The sequence below is a fragment of the Centroberyx affinis genome, unplaced genomic scaffold (assembly GCF_046629955.1).
Source record: "Centroberyx affinis isolate AG114_WGS23_722 - 3 ecotype Tasmania unplaced genomic scaffold, CSIRO-AGI_Caff_v1 ptg003986l_1, whole genome shotgun sequence".
NCBI lineage: Eukaryota > Metazoa > Chordata > Actinopteri > Beryciformes > Berycidae > Centroberyx > Centroberyx affinis.
The window spans coordinates 378,709-396,702 of NW_027281803.1; the positions used below are offsets into that span (position 1 = coordinate 378,709).

The window sequence follows — 17,994 nt, forward strand, 5'->3', positions numbered from 1 at the left end:
ATCCTCTTATCACCAAAAAATTATCATTAATTTCTTTAAAATATGCAGTCTAATCGAGTACAAACACTAGATTAGCTGTTTTGATTCCAACTGGTCCAAGTTGACGCACACTAGGAGGCGACATAGCGCATGCGTATGGAAACACCAGCGCGAGTTCACACCATAGAAGAACCTAGCAGGATGTGTTGAAGCAAAGATCGTCTATTGATAAGACAAATCACTCCGTACTGGAAAAACAGGAACACGTTCTAGGCGGCGTTCACGTTATATGGGATTAGCCGCCATTAACCGCAGGTAAAAGCAAACACTTGGGAGTGTCCACGCGTTCAAACCGATCCAAACTCATTTGAAGCCGTCAAGGCGCCATGATGGAAGTTCTCAATAGACTCTCTGGTTGCTCCTGATAGGGTTCCACATTTAACACACTTTGACACGTTGAAGTTCATGTTTTACAGCAAATCAAACGGTGCAATGTCATCTGCAAATGAAAAATTCAGGAAGTACTTGCCTCCTACCATGGCATTTTAAGTGTTGTGATCACAAAACCATCTATGTGCTGAAATATGGTTAATTTTGTTTATTTTATTTGAAACAAATCTCATTCTCCACACTTGACTACAGGTATTTCTTTGTTGGTGACATCAGAATTCAGGCAGTTTGAGAAATCGGGGTCTATCGCTAAAGCCAGAGTTCCCGAGAAGTAGCCTATTTACCCATCGATATAAAACTGTTTTATCTCTATGTATTTACCACCTGAAATCTGACTTGAACAACTCTTATCTACCTCTTTCCCATCTGACTTGAATGCAACATGCAACTTTACCTCATGTAGAGATAGCATAAGCATAACTGTTACCATAGCAACCATTCCTTTCCCCCCCTAAAAAAATAAATAAATACATAAATTTAATTAAAAAAAATTGTCATCACAAAATCGTTCATTTTAGCTCTACTTTTGTTTTTTGTGTGACTTCTGGTCCAAGACGTTACAGAGAAGATACCTCGTTCATTTTTACATTAACGACTTTTAACCACGTTTGTGGTACCCGGAAATGGGGGCAGAGTGAGAGCTTACTGCTTTTTCCTGCTCTCTGTGTTAGCTAAACAGAGTGACCTGCTTCTTGGTCCCAATGACAGGCTCTCAACACATGGGATAATGCTGGTGAAGAACTCCTGGATGTTTATTGATCTGGTCTCTTCTGTGTCAGGAAAAAACAAGGTAATTTGCTGCTGATTACCGTCTCGGTTATATGTGTGGATCTAAACTTAGCCGGTTAGCTAGCTAGCTGTGAACTACAGTCACGCATGTTTCTGCTACAGGTCAGAGTATTACTTGCTCTTTCAACATTTATGGCGATCTTACAGTCTATGTCTGGCTAAATGTGACTGACAGTTATCCTCCTATGCCAGTAATTGTTGCTGAAAGTCACTGTGCAGGTGGTTGGCAGTACTGGTGGAGAGATAACGTGAAGTGACTACATGACAGTATGAACAGGATTCATACAGAGTTGATCATGTGATGGTTAAACAGATCTGTCAGTCAGATTCATATCAACTCAGGGTTCAAGCAGAAACACTTTGTGATGAATGAGAATAGCAGAGCAACAGTAACCTTTATTAGAAGTGGAATTTCATGGAATTTCATGGAATTCAGTTCTGTGTCCTGTTCTGTTTCCTTACAGCCGGGTGCAATTCCATTTCCAACTCCAGAAACTGAATTGGAATTTACCATGCATTTATCAGTTCAATTCAATTCATGAATGGCCTCCACCCTGCTATATAGGAGAATAGACAAACTTTTGAGCCTCAGTGAATGCATGTTGTACCTCTGAAGAGTTAGTTGTATCTATTTGAATGTTGTTGTTTTGATTTTGGAGTATTTTATCATCACCTCTCTCCCCTCCCAGGTTGAGTGAAAGCCCGTCAGTCTGTGGAGATGCCGGCCGGTGTGTCCTGGCCTCGCTACCTGAGGATGTTTGGGGCCAGTATTCTGGCCATGTTTGCAGGAGCACAGGCTGTCCACCAGTACTACCTGCCTGATCTGGTGAGGGACACAATTCACTCCTTTAACTGTTGCTTTTGTAAACTACACACTACCAGTCTAAAGTTTGGACTCACCCGATTGAATATACTATGTTTTTCATTATCTTAAAAGCCATTTTGATCTAAAGGCTTATGCTTAAATGCATAACAATTTGTTTAGACAAATATAAATGGTGAAGTTGATGCCTATGTAAAAATTTCTTTCCATAGCCTTTGCCTTTCCATCAAAGCAAAGGGCGGCTACTTTAAAGAATCTAAAATACAAGATGCTTTTGATTTGTTTAACACGTTTTTGGTCCATTTGTGTTATTTCATAATTTTTTATGTCTTTACTATTATTCTAAAATGTGGAAATAAATAAATAAAGAAAAATGCTAGTGTACACCTGACTGTCTGTATTGATAAATCAATAAACATTTACATGTCTGGAAAGTCTGGGAACATATACAGAATTAATATTAAAATTCCCATGTTTTTCACTGATCCATGTGTCTGTCAGACTATACCGGACGTCCCACCCAAGCCTGGGGAGCTGAGGACGGAGCTGCTGGGATACAGAGCCAGAGAGGAGGCTGCTGCAGCGTTACAGCAGCTCAAATCTGAGCAGAAACTGGACTGATGCACAACTGTATGTCGGCTCTGTGATGCACACTGAGTCAAGTGGACTTTATATTGAACCTCTGATGTTTGCCAACAGCTACACGCTGCAACTTTCCTGAGAATAAAGTCATTTTCGGGATATATTCTGTTTTTGATGTTCTCTAATGGAACACAGTGGAATGGAAGAACCTGCAGCACTGTTGGCATGTGGCTGCTCAGGATGTGGACTTCATCTGGGACAAGATCATTTGGTTTATACATACAACCTTTATCCAAGTCTTTATCAGTCTGTTGTCAATGCACCTTGTCATTCTGTTTGAATATGTTTGCATTTTTAGAATGAGTGATAAAAGGCTTAATCATAAACCCAGTAAGGCAATGCATTAGGAAGGCATGGTAACTGTACTAAGATGATCTGGCCTATGTTGACTTCATTTTAGGTTTTTTTTTCCTTGTAGACAAACTTTCATCAAAAACAAAAATATCAAACAAAACTTCTGTCCATGGTTGAATATTTTCAAGTTTGTTGCGAATGTCAGTGTTTGATGTAGAAATATTTAGGAATTTGATAGATGAAGAATAAATGTTTTTTGTTTGACCATATCTTGCTGGAGTTGTTGTTTTGTAATCTCTTAATGTGGTTACTGTGTGACTGTCAGCAAATATCGCGCGAGTAGAAGAGGAGAGTTTGGCGTATCCTAGCAACCAATATAAGTGGGGGGGAAATGGCGACGCCAAGAGAGAAAGAAGCAGCTGATTATCTCCAAAAACATAAAATTATTGAAGTTATGGAGGATCTAACGAGCATGCTCTTCTTTTACAGACCAGGTTAGACTTCATTTCTGTTGATGTTACACTTCCATCACCCTCCGTGTGCCGAGCAGCGCTAACGGTTTGTAAAACAAGCTAGCAAGTTAGCCCAAGTGCCTTAATATTACCAACTTAACATACAGCTGATGAAAAGACCGACACAAAATATCTGTGGCTTTTAAAGTACAAAATCCAGGAAATCACACTTTCTCTTACTTTATCTAGATTAGATTGGACCATAAATTATATTAGGTTAGATGGATAGGAGTACAGTAGATTACATAATAATAATAGACTTTATTTATATAGCACTTTTATAAAACACAGTTTACAAAGTGCTTCACAGTATATAAAATGACAGTATAATACAACAATAGTACCACAAAACAAATAGCAGATAAAATCACGACACAATAAGGCATAAAAAAAATAAAAAAAATAATTCATGATTAAACAAAACACAATAAAATAAACATAAAATTAAATAAAAGAGGAATTAATTATAAAAAAGTTTAGTTTATAAAAATGAGAGATTAGAGTAGATTGGATCAGATTAAACTTTTATGGTCATGGGGAAACTGGGCCATTGCAGCAGCAGAGGAGTAGGTTATAAATAAGAATAGAGCAAATGCTGTTAATATAAACACACACAACTCTCACACATATTGAGTAGAAATGTGTGAATGAATATGTGCCAAGTATAAATTCAGGATTACAAAACAAAAGAGCTGCAGAACTTACTGAGACAAAAAGACAATGTGAAATACATTAGCCTACTGTTGATATTCACTCAAATACACTGCACTAATTAGTAAAAGTAAATTCTAGGCAACATACATTTACATAATCCCTCAATTGTTTATACCCTATTTTATTACTTTTTTGTTTTTTAATTGTTGTATTACTTTTACTCTTCTTATTATTTCTACTGTTTTTTATTGCCTACTTTTTATATTTATTGTGCTTGTATTATCCTTTTCTTTCCCCCCTGCTGAATCCTGTTAGGTACTTCTGCTGCTGCAACGACCTAATTTCCCCCACAGGGATCAATAAAGTTTCATCTTATCCTAGGAGAAAGACAGATATGTGAAAGATTACAGCAGTTGTTGTTGTTGTAGAGAATCCCAGGGAGTTTCTGATAGAGCAGCTGGAGCAGCTGAAGGCTTGTCAGCAGAGGAGTGTGGAGGGACCGAGCCTCTTCTCAGACTCCAACCTGGACGCTGTGTTTGGGATCCTGGACCCCGCCAACCAACAATACATCACTTATGCCCAGTACAAGGAGGGTGAGCAGCACAGGACATGGACGCTGTTAGGGTTCATGATTAATAATGGATGTGGGGAAGAGGAATTAACATCACCACAGTATCAAAATATCATTAAATCAATTTTTTATGTATATTAGCTAGCTATAGGTCACAACAAAAACAATGAATATTCTTTATTTAGTTATTTATTTGTGTGTTTATTTTCTGTACTAGAGCCCACTGATTATGCTATATTATTTATTTATTTTCTTATTACTATTATTACAAATTTACAATAATAATAATAATAACAAAAACTTTTTTTTTTCCATATAGCCTATTGATTAGAGCCTATAGGTCTTACTATATATAATTAACTGCATATCTTTATGATTAATCTGTTTTTTATGTGTCTCTGTGTATGCATATACAGTATATAGTATCTATATGCAGTTCATAGTTTTGTGCATTTGTGCATTTAATTTACCAATACATCACTGGTTAATAGGGCTGCAAATACTGATTATTTTCATTATCCATTAATCTATCAGTTATATTTTTGATTAATCATTTAGTCTATAAAATGTCAAAAATAATGACAAATGCCCATCAGAAGTTACCAGAGCCCAAAGTGATTCTTAAAATTGCTTACTTAGTCTGACCAGCAGCAAAAAAAAAGAAAATATTGATTTTATGATGATATGAAATGCAGAAAAGCAGCAAATCTTTGCATTTGTGAAGCTGTAACCAGCAAATGTTTGGTATTTTTACTTGATAAAACACTAAAACGATTCATCGATTATCAAAATGATTAGTTTTCTGTCAGTTGACTTATCACCTAATCGTTTCAGCACTTCTGCATACAACCACAACGCAGTATGATATCAGCACATCATAGTTTTTCCAGCATTAAGGACACCCTGGACTAAACCAAAGCCACTTCTTCACTTCTTCCCGCAGCACTGACCACTCTGGGGATAAGAGACATAAACGAGTGTCCTGAAGGTGCAGATGAAGACAGGATTTCCCAAGAGGCGTTCAAAAGAGAGGCGTAAGAGCAGCTTCTCACATCTTTACGGCATGAAGGAGGAAGACACTCACAGGCGTTTTAGGTTTTCACTGTTTGAGGAAAGTCATGTTTTTGTCTTTCTTTGTTACAGGAGGGAAGGCCTGCGGAGAAGCTCAGCAACATACAGACAATCTTAAACATATGTTATTATATTACCATGTTACAATATTGATATAAATTTTGATGTTTTGATTGAGATTTGAGCTTTTTGCTATTTTACACTATTTTACATAATAATTTCTAGTGTAAATGTAAGATGTGTATTTTGCTATAGGCAGTGATTACATTTACATATTTAAGTATTCACTCCTGTTAACACTAAAGTCTGCATAAGTTTCTGTGTGGAAATATTTGTAAATTTAACCATCAGTGGGATTGTTGAGATGTCAACAGGAATGGAATAGTTTGGGTTTGTGTCTGTAAAATCTTCCATCATATGAAAGGCCTGGGAACTGCATGCTAAAGTAAAACTGTTATTATTATTATTTTTTAAACTTTGTAGTTTTGTAAAATAAATTGTTTATTGTGCCTGTGACAAATGCTCATATTATAAAAGAAATCGAAATCAATAAGCAGAATTAAGTTCAATACATTCAACCAATCAAGCAAAGACTTTTGAAAGTATGAAGTGATCTATTTGGCAAGGTTTGAGGTTTCATTTCACTCTCTGAATTCTCGTGGATGCAAGAAAACACAAACTAATAGAAGAAGAAGACGAAGAAGAAGAAGAAGACGAAGAAGAAGAAGAAGAAGAAGAAGAAGCAGAAGAAGAAGAAGAAGAAGAAACGCAACAACAAACAACAGAAGCTGAATCTTGGGTTTTGATTTTGCAGCGTTGCGCAGATGTTGAACGCACCCCAGCAGAAGAAGGCGTGGTCAGGAAGTGTCATGGCGGCCTCCTCACGCAGGGTTTCGCTTTTCTCCGAACAATTATAAATTAGTGTTTCGTTTTTCAACCAAAGTATTCAGTACATTTATCCGGACAGCGCGCCGCAGAGCTGAGCATGGGGACCGTCCATGCCCGGGTAAGGACAATTAGCCTGAATGTTTTAGCTAGCAGCTTGACCTCTGTGTGCAGCGCGGCTGTCAGCAGGCCCGCTGCCTCAACATGACTCACTCACTCACTTCACTGACATGTCTGCAACTAGGCAACGAGTTTAGTCCCCTGACTGTGGAAGTTACTTAAATTAAAGTCTAACTAGGTTTAGCTTGAGAAAAATCATACATGCCGAATATTTGTGACGATAACACTAAAACATTAAAGCTATACGTTCATAAAAAAACGCTCTTAGCATCTGGAACTGCTACACACACTTTCTTCATGTGAACAGTCAGTTTTTCCAGGCGTTCCTTATTAGAGAGATGCTCTGCCAGGCCTCTGCAGGACTTTCCAGAGACAAAACCCTCTCTTCATACCAAAAAACACATTTGATGAACATGAAGGACGTTGAATACATACTGTATATCCAGTAAATAGCTAGTTTATGTTAACAAAAGCACTGCAGGTATTTATTTCCTTACTTCTTCATTGAAAAATAACAGAGAAAATCCAATAGTACATACCGTTCCTTGCTAGCAGTGGTGAGGGATGCAAGTGCCTCTATCCATGCAGCAGTCAACACACTGTTGGAGGTTTAACAACACTGGTACCCAGTGAAGACAGTGTGCGCTCACTGCAACCTGGCATCTTAATTTTGTTTTCTGCAAAGCACTCTGTTATTAGAAAAGTGCTATACAAATAAGGTTTATTGTTATTATCATTAATAGTTTGTGTTGTTTACATCATCTTTTAAAGCCCTTCTTAAAACCAACCTTTATAATCTTGCTTTTAAGTGATGTCTTTTATTCTTACCATCTGTTCTTTGCTTGTCCTAATCCATTTCATGACTTTGATGTGTACTTTGATTGTCAAAGCACTTTGTCGACGCTGTATTTCTGATTTATTTGTATTATATTTTGTGTTGCAGAGCCTGGACCCTCTGCCCATGCAGGGGCCCGAGCTCGGAGTTCATGCCGACGACATCGAGGCTCCGGACGCTGAGCAGGAGCCGAAGCAAGAAGTTCTGGAAAACAAGAATGTAAGATTGGGGTTGTTCCACATAGTAATTAGACAAGACATTAACTGGCTTTGCCTATGTGATGTACACCCACCAGCCACTTTATTAGGTACACCTATCTAGTACCAGCTGGTCATCTGTTGCTACAGCCCATTTATCATAAGGGCCAACCACTTGTGTGTTCAGAGATGCCCTTCTGCACACCACTGTTGTAAAGAGCTGTTATTTGACCATTTGTGGCCTTTCTGTTAGCTTGAACAAGTCTGCCCATTCTCTGCCATCTTCTGACCTCTCTCATTAACAAGATGTTTTTGCTTACTGGATGTTTTTTTGTTTTTCGCACCATTCTCTGTAAATCCTAGAGACTGTAGTGCGTGAAAATCCCAGGACGGCAGCAGCTGTTTCTGAGATGCTGGAACCACCATGTTTGGCACCAACAATCAGACCACAGTCAAAGTCGCTTAGATCACACATTTTGCCCATTCTAATGTTTGGTCGAACAAAAAAAACAACTTTTTCACCATGTCTGCAAGCTTTATGTACTGAGTTGCTGCCACATGATTCACTGTTTGGACTAGCAGGCTATTTGCATTCACAAGCAGATAAAGTGGCCGGTGAGTGTATATATCACATATTTGATGTGAAGAGTTCAAATCCAAAATCCATCATTTGAATTAAGTGACATCTATTCTTAGTATATGATTGCTTTCCAAAAAAGTAACTTAAACCTGCACTAGGCAATATTTTTACATAAAAAATATTGATAAGACATAGCTGTCTTATCAGCCCACATCATGAAGTAGGGCTGCAACAGAGAAGAGCGTCCCATCCCCCCGTCTGTTTGCCCAAATACAGTTCTGGTGTTGGGTATGGTCACTGGCAGGAAATTTTCTTGGCACACTGAAAGTTACAAATTAAAATTTAAGAGCGAAATACAAACTGTCTAAAGCATCAGAGACCAGCCAAGTTGATAAACACGAGTATCTGCAAAATGTGTTTCCTCTCACTGCCATTTGGGGCCGCCAACATGTAAAGCTGCCGAGTGCAGCCTTAATCGGCTTAAACTATTATAACATTTACAGACTAGATCTTCTAGATTTTAGAGAGATGGCATCATGAACTACAGGTAATGATTTTTTTTCTGAAAAATGGATATAGTGATTTGGGATTTCTTCACATGGTGTCTTTCTTTTCTGTTCCTCAGGTTGTAGTTCAGCGAGTTCACATAGACGGGCTGGGAAGAACCAAGGAGGACCTGCTGACTTATGAAATCGCTGAAGTTTTCCGGGCAAGGAATTTAATTGATGTGAGTACATGTTACCACAGATATATACTCATATATATACTATACTTATTCTTGTCCCAAAGTCTGCAACAAAATATGGTTCACTGTGTTGTTTTAGGTGATGAAAAGGTCCCATGAAGCCAGACAGAAGCTGCTGCGTCTCGGCATCTTCAGAAAAGTGGAAGTTGTTATTGACACATCACAAGGTACCGTCAACTGCTCGGCCTTCAACAACATCTGTCATACATGGGCGCTTTGTTAATAAATATTTACTAATAATAATGATTTTTTCTCTGTGTTGAAGAATGTAATTGATGTTGTAATGTTTGACCACATTGTGAACGCCAGGAAGGGTCAATGTACTCTTGTTACTCAGCGCTGTGTACTGAATGAAGAACTAGTAAGATTACTGCTATGCTAAAACACAGTGAAAGTCACTACGTCACCTAGACACCTGCCATCACTTTAGTGCTGCAACTAACAATTATTTTCATTGTCGATTAATCTGTCGATTATTTTCTCGATTAATCGATTAGTTGTTTGGTCTATAAAATGTCAGAAAATGGTGAAAAATGTGGATCAGTGTTTCCCAAAGCCCAAGATGACGTCCTCAAATGTCTTGTTTTGTCCACAACCCAAAGATATTCAGTTTACTGTCATAGAGGAGTGAAGAAACCAGAAAATATTCACATTTAGGAAGCTGGAATCAGAGAATTTTGACTTATTTTTCTTAAAAAATTACTCGAACCGATTAATCTATTATCAAAATAGTTGGCGATTAATTTAATAGTTGACAACTAATCGATTAATCGATTAATCGTTGCAACTCTACATCACTTGAGACATCTGTTGCATTCCTTTAAAAGCATTTGTCAAATCATTACAATCTCATTTTCCATGTTTCCCTGTTGGAGAAAGACGGAACAAAAAAATATTTCTGTTATTGTGGTTGCATTGGAGAGCAAACAAATGGATTATTTTTCTGCAAGCAGCGGTTCTGAAGCTGCTAATGTAATGTAGAAGATGTTAGTGTTCATGTTTGACTTGCTCTCTCACTGTGTGTCCGGATTCAATAACAAGCCAAACGTATCTTGTGTTCTTCTCTCCAGGCGTGGACGCTCTCCCTAACGGCCTCGACGTGACCTTTGAGGTGACTGAGCTGAGGCGGATGACGGGCAGCTACAACACCATGGTCGGCAACAATGAAGGAAGCATGGTGAGCGCCGTCATGGCTCCTGTCACCAACACCTTTGTGATGGGCTTCATATTGTGGATTCATTCAAAGTGTCAGACAGGGTTTCTTTTAGAAAAAATTGGTGCCGGTCCACGTGTCTTGGAAGATTTCAATGTCCCGGACAAATTGGAGAAATTACGGTCAAATATTATCTGTGTTTATTGAGCTTAAAAACAATTGATAGGCAGGCTATATAAAGAATGACATCATCAAGGCATGTAGATTTATAATATTTTGTATTGAAAAGTAGGCTACTTTTGCTTATACATTATATTCCAAATACAATAAGTCCCGTCAATAGACTCACGTGCACAACGCTATCTCTCTCAAACACACACGTTACCATGCAAAATAGAAAAATAGGATCATCTGCTATGAAAATTTGCACTTTACTTCGTTCCTGACATGTATTTTGTTGCCAAATTGCCATATGCTTTCACCATTACGCAATGCCAAATGCCAAAAAATACGTGTCCCTCTCACCATTATGCATATGCCAAATGCGCAACGTGCATGTCCCGTTAACCATCATCACACATCGCCAATTGCTAAATAGCAACCTACAACCAAGAAAAACAACACAGTAAATATGTAAAAAGCACAGCCCAGCAAAAAGTCATGAAAATAAACTGCAAAGGCATTTTACCTTCACCCAACGCACACACACATCGCCCTTGATTGGTTAATACATTACGCTACATTCAAAACAATTTAGTAAATCCTCTCCAGTCTCATGTCACTTAAATCAACTCACGTAGTGCAATATTTATTATTACTTTACTGAAAGAGACTTAAACCTTCTCGTCGGGAGCAGGTCGGGTGAGAGACTGGGAGTAGAACTCAACCTGTTGCTGTAACTCAGTCTCAGTAAAACAAGGAGCACAATGTTCCAATAATTGTGCTTAGAGGGAATTATTTTCACCGGACATTATGACCGGAGAGATTTAAATATGTCAGACTTCAACAGATTTTCCCGGTAAAAAAAACGGTAATTACCGGATAACGGAAACCCAGGTGTCAGATTTGCCTCATTGCACTTTTCCTCTGTTGTCTGTGGGTTACCAGTTTGTGTCTTTAATGATCAGTGCATAGTGATATCAAGTAAGTAAAACAAAATTTAAAAGGAAATTATACTGCACACAAATGTTTCCCATATAAGTTTATATAGCAATGGTTGTTTGGTTGCATGGTGGAAAACTTTTACAATTGCATACAACCTCCAGATAATGGTTGATTATCTGCAGAAGTGGATGGTAGAGTAACAAACTTACAAGACACATGGACAGGCCTGAATTCATAACATTGGGACTATGTGTGTTTGTGTTTTAGGGGTAAACTAGTGCTGGTGGTAATATTCTTGCTGTGGTGGCCCACTACTGGTAAATGAATGAAAAGGAAACACTCTGCACACACATAATGTTCAGATGGTGTTGGGTTACAGTTAATTCAAGTGCGCTGGGAGGCAGCAGCTATTTCCATTTTCTGTGGCCCAAAGAGGTTGACTAGTTTGTAGTGTGCTGCTTTTTGGTTCCACATCCATTCCCAGTGTTACTTCTACTTCATGCTGCAGCACTAAGGTAATCTTGATTGGGAAACTTGGTTATGATAAAGGTACTAATAGACATATATTTGACTCAAACCTATATGTGTTTGTTCTTTGAGTAAAATTGATTGTAAATCCTACTATAAGATGAGGAAAACTCTGTCTGTCTGCATCCATTTTGCTCCTCAATGGGTTGGCCAATCAATCTGAAACTGCACATGGGCATTGAGCATTGGTATAGGCAGGGACTGAAGAAGCTGATTTTTCCATTTTCCCAAATTTACACTGTTTATGGGCATTTTTGGCAAGTCTGCGCGGAGTTGTGGCACACGCATCCCCGGGTATGGACTAGTGTTTTCTTAATTTTGATGCTTTTCTTGCGGTTGGAGAATGAATGTTAAGGAAACCCTGACTAGCTCTCACTGTCACATTACAGGTTCTGGGCCTGAAGTTGCCCAACGTGTTTGGTCGGGCAGAGAAGCTGACCTTCCAGTTCTCCTACGGCACCAAAGAGACGTCCTACGGCCTGTCCTTCTTCAAACCTCAGCCAGGACACTTTGAGCGCAAGTAAGACGGGGAATACATCATTACTGTTTATCTTTTAGCTCCCGGCACCATGGTACATGGTAGGCAGGACATTATGTCTTAGACACATTTTGGTAACAGTAACTCAAGAACAATACATGATAGAAACTTCATACTTACAGCACAGGTTCCCCCTGTAGATGATCTGATTAGATTTTGGAGCACCGTGCAGCATAAATTTGCATATTAATGAGGAACAACAGATTTTCTTGAAACTATTATAATTCCTTAATTCTACATAATAAGATACAGACTTCATATTAATACCACCCATGTGTTATGTGAAGACAAGTATGTTGACATAGATATAATTGCGAATTAGTGCATTAATTAGCTTAATTAATGACCTCATTACCATAACTGGTTATGTTTAATACATCATGGTGATTACGGCAGGACATCAGGCAGCTCTTGTTGCCTCTTGTTATATTTGGAGCTGTAGAGCTCGGCCAAACAGGAGGTTAATCCTCGGCTGGTATGTCACATACACACGGTTTTTGGTTTTATATACTGTATTATGTTCTTTTGAAGTAAGGGATTGATGTGTTTTATTTTCTTTTTCCACTTTCAGCGTCTCAATCAACTTGTACAAAGTAACAGGCCAGTTTCCATGGAGTTCACTGAGGGAGACAGACCGAGGCGTCTCCACAGAACTGAGTGTAAATACTTTTTTTCTATTTACGTGTCATGGCTATTTGTTCATCTTTTACGCAATACCAAATTTGTTGTTTTCATTCTCTTGCCTCCTTCCACTTGGATTAAGTAAATTAACATATTTGGTTTGTGTTTTTACTTTATTCTTTTCAAAATCTAAATTACAACACTTCATCAGAAAATAACTCCTGGAATGTGTTCAATGTATATTGGATTGTATATCTGTGAACATCACAGATTGATGTTATGCAACAGTGGAAGAGTATCTGAGGGAGGGTTTTTCATTTTTAAAGAAAGCACTAAAACAAACCCCAAAATGTTCAATCCCCAACAACTATACTTCAAGTTACTCTACGTATTGAACTGTACTTTTTTAACAGTGTCTGCTTTTCTTACCCACCAACAGTTCCCCGTGTGGAAGACCAACCAGACCCTGAAGTGGGAGGGAGTGTGGAGAGAGCTGGGCTGTCTGGCTCGCACCGCCTCCTTCGCCGTCAGGGAGGAGAGCGGACATTCCCTCAAGTCCTCGCTTTCGGTATCTGCCCTCTGTTTCACAGTGGAGATTTTACTGCAAACTCTGAATTAGCTGTAGGGGTTCCTTCATAATTTGCTGAACAAATTCCATGCATCTTTTATGACTTACAGTGAAATTTCACAATAAATATTTTTTAGTCTACGTTCATATGTTACCTTTTTTATGTTGAATAGTGGATTTAAACATCCCATGTCTTCTGGGTTACAACTTAATTTATCACCTGGCACTTGCACAACCAGGAAATTTGTTTTTTAGGTTTTTACTCTTTCAAGCGTAACTAGATCTACCTGCAGCTGAGCTTAACGTTCAGAACTTGACTTGCAATTGAGCACTTGAGTTTCGGAAATAAAGAGTGGGAACTATTTTCCATTATATTTCTTTTCAGTTTTCAAATTCCATGACTTGGTTTTCCATGACTAGTTGCCCTATAAAGTGTTGTTCATTGTAAAAAGAGTCAGTGACACTTAACAGAAACAGATTAAATATCAAATGAGACATAGTAATCCTGAGATATTGTCCAGCAGTAGGTTGGTTGTGGTCTCATACTGTACTGACCTTCTCTTCTCTCAGCATGCCATGGTCATCGACACCAGAAACTCCTCCATCCTTCCCAGGAAAGGCGGCCTGTTGAAGATCCATCAGGTTTGTTGTTCACCACCAAGCCAGAGCCTTTCTGAATCTTGGTGTATACAAACCCAGTATGACCGATCTTGTCCACCAGGCTGATGTTGTGTTTATGTTGCGTAGGAGCTGGCTGGTTACACGGGAGGAGACGCCAGTTTCCTGAAGGAAGACTTTGAGATCCAGCTGAACAGAACGCTCTTCTGGGACTCTGTGAGATTCCACATTTTATATTTTAGCCGTTTAGGTGATGCTCTTATCCAGAGGGACTTAACACAGTTAACTTGATGCTATTTTACTGGGACAAAGGACAAGCAAAACCACATACATAATAAAAAAATACATACACATAATAAAAAAACACTAACAAAAGATCAGTCTTCTTACTTTGGATAAAGCTAGTTGCATATGATCACTCAACATATTGTATGCTCATGTGTTAGCTTGGAGCACACAGATGATTTTAGTTTCTATGTTCTCAGTTGGTAAGTGGACCAGTGGGCTAATTTCCAAAAAAACATGGTGTATTGCTTTATAAGCCAGGGATAAAATGTTAAATGTTGTCTCAAAAAATACTGTATTTTTTTTGTTTTTGACATTCTGTGCAAAAAAAGTCACATTTCATTCTCCCTCTTCCAGGTCCTTTCTGCCTCAATGTGGGGCGGGTTGCTCCTGCCCTTTGGTGACAAGCCAACATGCATAGCAGACAGGTACAGAGATCCAGTCAGCACCTACCTGTTACCATGACACTAAACACTGATCAACTAGATCTCACTTGTGCTGGTAGTCTGCCCAGAGCCGTTTACAAACTATAGTCTTGATGAAATTTAGGCTTCTTTCTGTACTCATCTAAGGCTCATAACTGTATCAAATATTGTGTCATACAGTATGTCAAATGGTATTTTGTGTGTGTGTGTGTGTGTGTGTATCCGCCTTGTAGGTTCTATCTTGGTGGCCCCACCAGTATCAGAGGATTCAGTATGTACAGTATGGGTCCGCAGAGTGAAGGTGAGACATTAACCTGGCTGGGCAGCTTCGTAACCTGCCTTTTGTTTTTTCAAAATTTGCATCATCAGAAGAGGCAAAATAATTCATTGTGAAGTAGAACACAGACAATATATCATCTAGGTGACATTGTCTTGTGTATGTGTTAAATCAAACGAGCACCATGACTATGAATATTCAAAAACCGTTGGTCGACTGCTCATGAATTCTTTTGGGCAAACTAAAGTGAAATCACTTTTAACCCTTTGCCTCTGTGGTCTGATAAACCATAAAACCAACCTGCTGGTCTGAATGAAACAATCCAAAGTTTGATGGTGAACTGAAACATTCTTTGCTGGTATTACTGGCATGGCAGGTGACTACCTGGGAGGAGAGGCCTACTGGGCCGGAGGCCTCCACCTCTACACCCCTCTACCCTTCAGACCGGGGAAGGGCGGCTTCGGCGACCTCTTCAGAACACACTTCTTCCTCAACGCCGGGAACCTGTGTAACCTCAACTATGGTGAGTATTTTAGAAACAGTGAGCACCAATGCAATGAAAATCTGTTATGTTAAGGTAGGTAAGTTGTACATTAAGTTGAAAGGTTCGTCCTTTATGCTTGACATGACATGACATGAGCTTGACATTTATGTTTGAACTCGATGGGACCCAATGGGATCCGATGGGCTAGGGTTGGTTCAGGCTGAATTTTTAACTTTGGTTCAGGTTGAGCTCAGGTTTAAATGAGACTAAGAGTCTAACAGCCCCATGACGCTGAATTTTGTGGAAGCGTCCCTGCTGAGAATTGAACTTGGGTCTCCTGATTGAGAGTCTGCAGTCTAACTCCCTGCAGCACACTTTCACCCATGTGACCAAAAGCAGTCACATGGGTGAAGCGACCGACCAGCATTGCGATCCTTAGAGCTCCTGCTGTCGCGGGGCTAAAAATACTGTGTACCCAGAGATGGTTAAGTAGTTGAGTCTCCCACTTCTGGAACCACATGCGTGCCCCCATTGGCCTAGGGTCCAATCCTGCTAGAGATATATGTGAATCTATGAGTAGTGCCAATACTGTTTAGCAGTCCATCTTTAGCAAGGTTTGGGCTCGTAAAAGGCTGTATTGCTTGGGCTCGATTCAGGTTTGGAGGTTTTCCTTGTTTGGGTGAGCCTGGGATCAAACTTTAATGACTGAACCAAGTTCTAATACAGACTGGTGCAGAGTTTCTGGTGTTCATGGTTTTCTGTCTGGCTGAGGTTGAACATTTGTGTTTTTCCTCAGGTGAGGGCCCACAAGCGCACTTGAAGAAACTGGCGGAGTGTATCCGCTGGTCGTACGGAGCGGGCATCGTGCTGCGTTTGGGAAATATCGCCAGACTGGAGCTCAACTACTGCATTCCCATGGGAGTCCAGAGCGGAGACAGGTAGGGACGGTTGAGTTAGCTGATAGTAGCCACACTGATTTTAAATCTCATCAGTTACATTCACTTTTTAGGCATTAAAGGCATACTATATAAGAAGTATGTAAATTAACACCCCCTGCAGGTGCAAAGATGAATGATGAATCTAAATCAAAACAAAGACAAAACCTGCCTCCAGACAGCACTGCATACACACATATTTACAGCATAGTAAAAACTGCAGGGGTCAAAAATCACAGTGCCCAGACAACAGATCTAACAAATGTTCCTGTGAACCTACAATGATCATGTAATCTAGAGAAGTGCTAGGTAAAAAAGTAAGAGTGAAAGGTAGAAAATAAAAGAAAGCAAAACAACATGAGTCGCTACAAGTAGAGGAGGAAGATAGGGAAGGGTTAGAGATTTAGAGGGGAGGGAAAAGTGAAGTGTTTCTTGAGGAAATTAGTTTTCAGGTTATGATGGAAGATAGGGAGCAACTCCGCTGTCCTCCCTGAGATGGAAACATCACTCCAGCTTGACCTGGATAGGCAGTAAACTCACCCAACAATATTAGGGATGGGGCGATATGCTTATAATACACATATTTTGATTCATTAGGAATTTTGAAATCCAAAGAGACCAAAAAAGATAGTTCCAGCCATGGTGAATGTTATCCCCATTTTCCAGAGCGCCCTCTAGAAAATATTTATACTATTTTTAGAACGCTGTCTTTCCATGCACTGAATATTTTCGGCTTCTCGCTCTGTTTTGATGTTGATTTGAGCTGTTTTTACTCCTCTCCTCGCAGGATATGTGACGGGGTCCAGTTTGGAGCAGGAATCCGATTCCTGTGACATCACGTTCCTTTGATCTGGAGCATCCTTGTGTTTCGCATTTGAGTTTCACACGAGGGACATTTTATTGGAAGAGGGAATCGCTTGTACAGAATTGAAGTTGCTGCGAATTGGGACAGCTAACCAAACTATTGTATGTGGGAAAGATTACTGTTGATGTATGTACGTGTACAAACAATGCAAGACTGACACGGTAGAGTATATGGACACCGGGAAGGGGAGTTAAAACCACGAGTGCCCTTATAAGTCAAATGTAAATGTGGTCTGGACTACAATGTACACTAATAAATTATGTACCCCTCTATAGTTTGTCTGATTGTGAATTTTTAGATGATGGCATACTGTTGTCTGCTCATTTGAATCGTTCTACATTTCTCATACCACGGCATACACATGAAAGTTGGAAATTTAACCAGCAAACAAGAAAATGTTAAATTCCTAAACGTTGTTAGTGCGCAACATTACTGCGCACCCCCCA

General features: G+C 39.3%; 3 protein-coding genes across 4 annotated transcripts; all 3 read left to right on the forward strand.

Annotated features, from left to right (window-relative positions):
• Nucleotides 1-1,090: 1,090 nt before the first annotated feature.
• uqcc6 (ubiquinol-cytochrome c reductase complex assembly factor 6) lies at nucleotides 1,091-3,246 on the forward strand. Its single transcript, XM_071542005.1, has 3 exons — nucleotides 1,091-1,219; nucleotides 1,908-2,044; nucleotides 2,543-3,246. Exons 2-3 carry the CDS (start codon nucleotides 1,937-1,939, stop codon nucleotides 2,660-2,662), a joined length of 228 nt encoding a protein of 75 aa, XP_071398106.1. The 5' UTR covers nucleotides 1,091-1,219; nucleotides 1,908-1,936; the 3' UTR covers nucleotides 2,663-3,246.
• A 122-nt stretch (nucleotides 3,247-3,368) lies between these two features.
• Nucleotides 3,369-5,951, forward strand: efcab10 (EF-hand calcium binding domain 10). Its single transcript, XM_071542006.1, has 4 exons — nucleotides 3,369-3,471; nucleotides 4,572-4,736; nucleotides 5,658-5,748; nucleotides 5,858-5,951. The coding sequence occupies exons 1-4, from the start codon at nucleotides 3,369-3,371 to the stop codon at nucleotides 5,901-5,903; spliced, it is 405 nt and encodes a 134-aa protein (XP_071398107.1). The 3' UTR covers nucleotides 5,904-5,951.
• Nucleotides 5,952-6,646: 695 nt separating this feature from the next.
• samm50 (SAMM50 sorting and assembly machinery component) lies at nucleotides 6,647-17,813 on the forward strand. Of its 2 annotated transcripts, none has more exons than XM_071541994.1 (15): nucleotides 6,647-6,791; nucleotides 7,734-7,844; nucleotides 9,028-9,129; nucleotides 9,227-9,314; nucleotides 10,218-10,324; nucleotides 12,322-12,452; nucleotides 13,042-13,129; nucleotides 13,531-13,659; nucleotides 14,230-14,301; nucleotides 14,407-14,493; nucleotides 14,920-14,990; nucleotides 15,221-15,288; nucleotides 15,641-15,787; nucleotides 16,545-16,686; nucleotides 17,471-17,813. In XM_071541994.1, exons 1-15 carry the CDS (start codon nucleotides 6,771-6,773, stop codon nucleotides 17,514-17,516), a joined length of 1,410 nt encoding a protein of 469 aa, XP_071398095.1. In that variant the 5' UTR covers nucleotides 6,647-6,770; the 3' UTR covers nucleotides 17,517-17,813. The 2 variants fall into 2 exon arrangements, with proteins under 2 accessions (XP_071398095.1, XP_071398094.1); XM_071541993.1 differs by having other exon boundaries at nucleotides 15,221-15,287; nucleotides 15,631-15,787.
• Nucleotides 17,814-17,994: the final 181 nt, after the last annotated feature.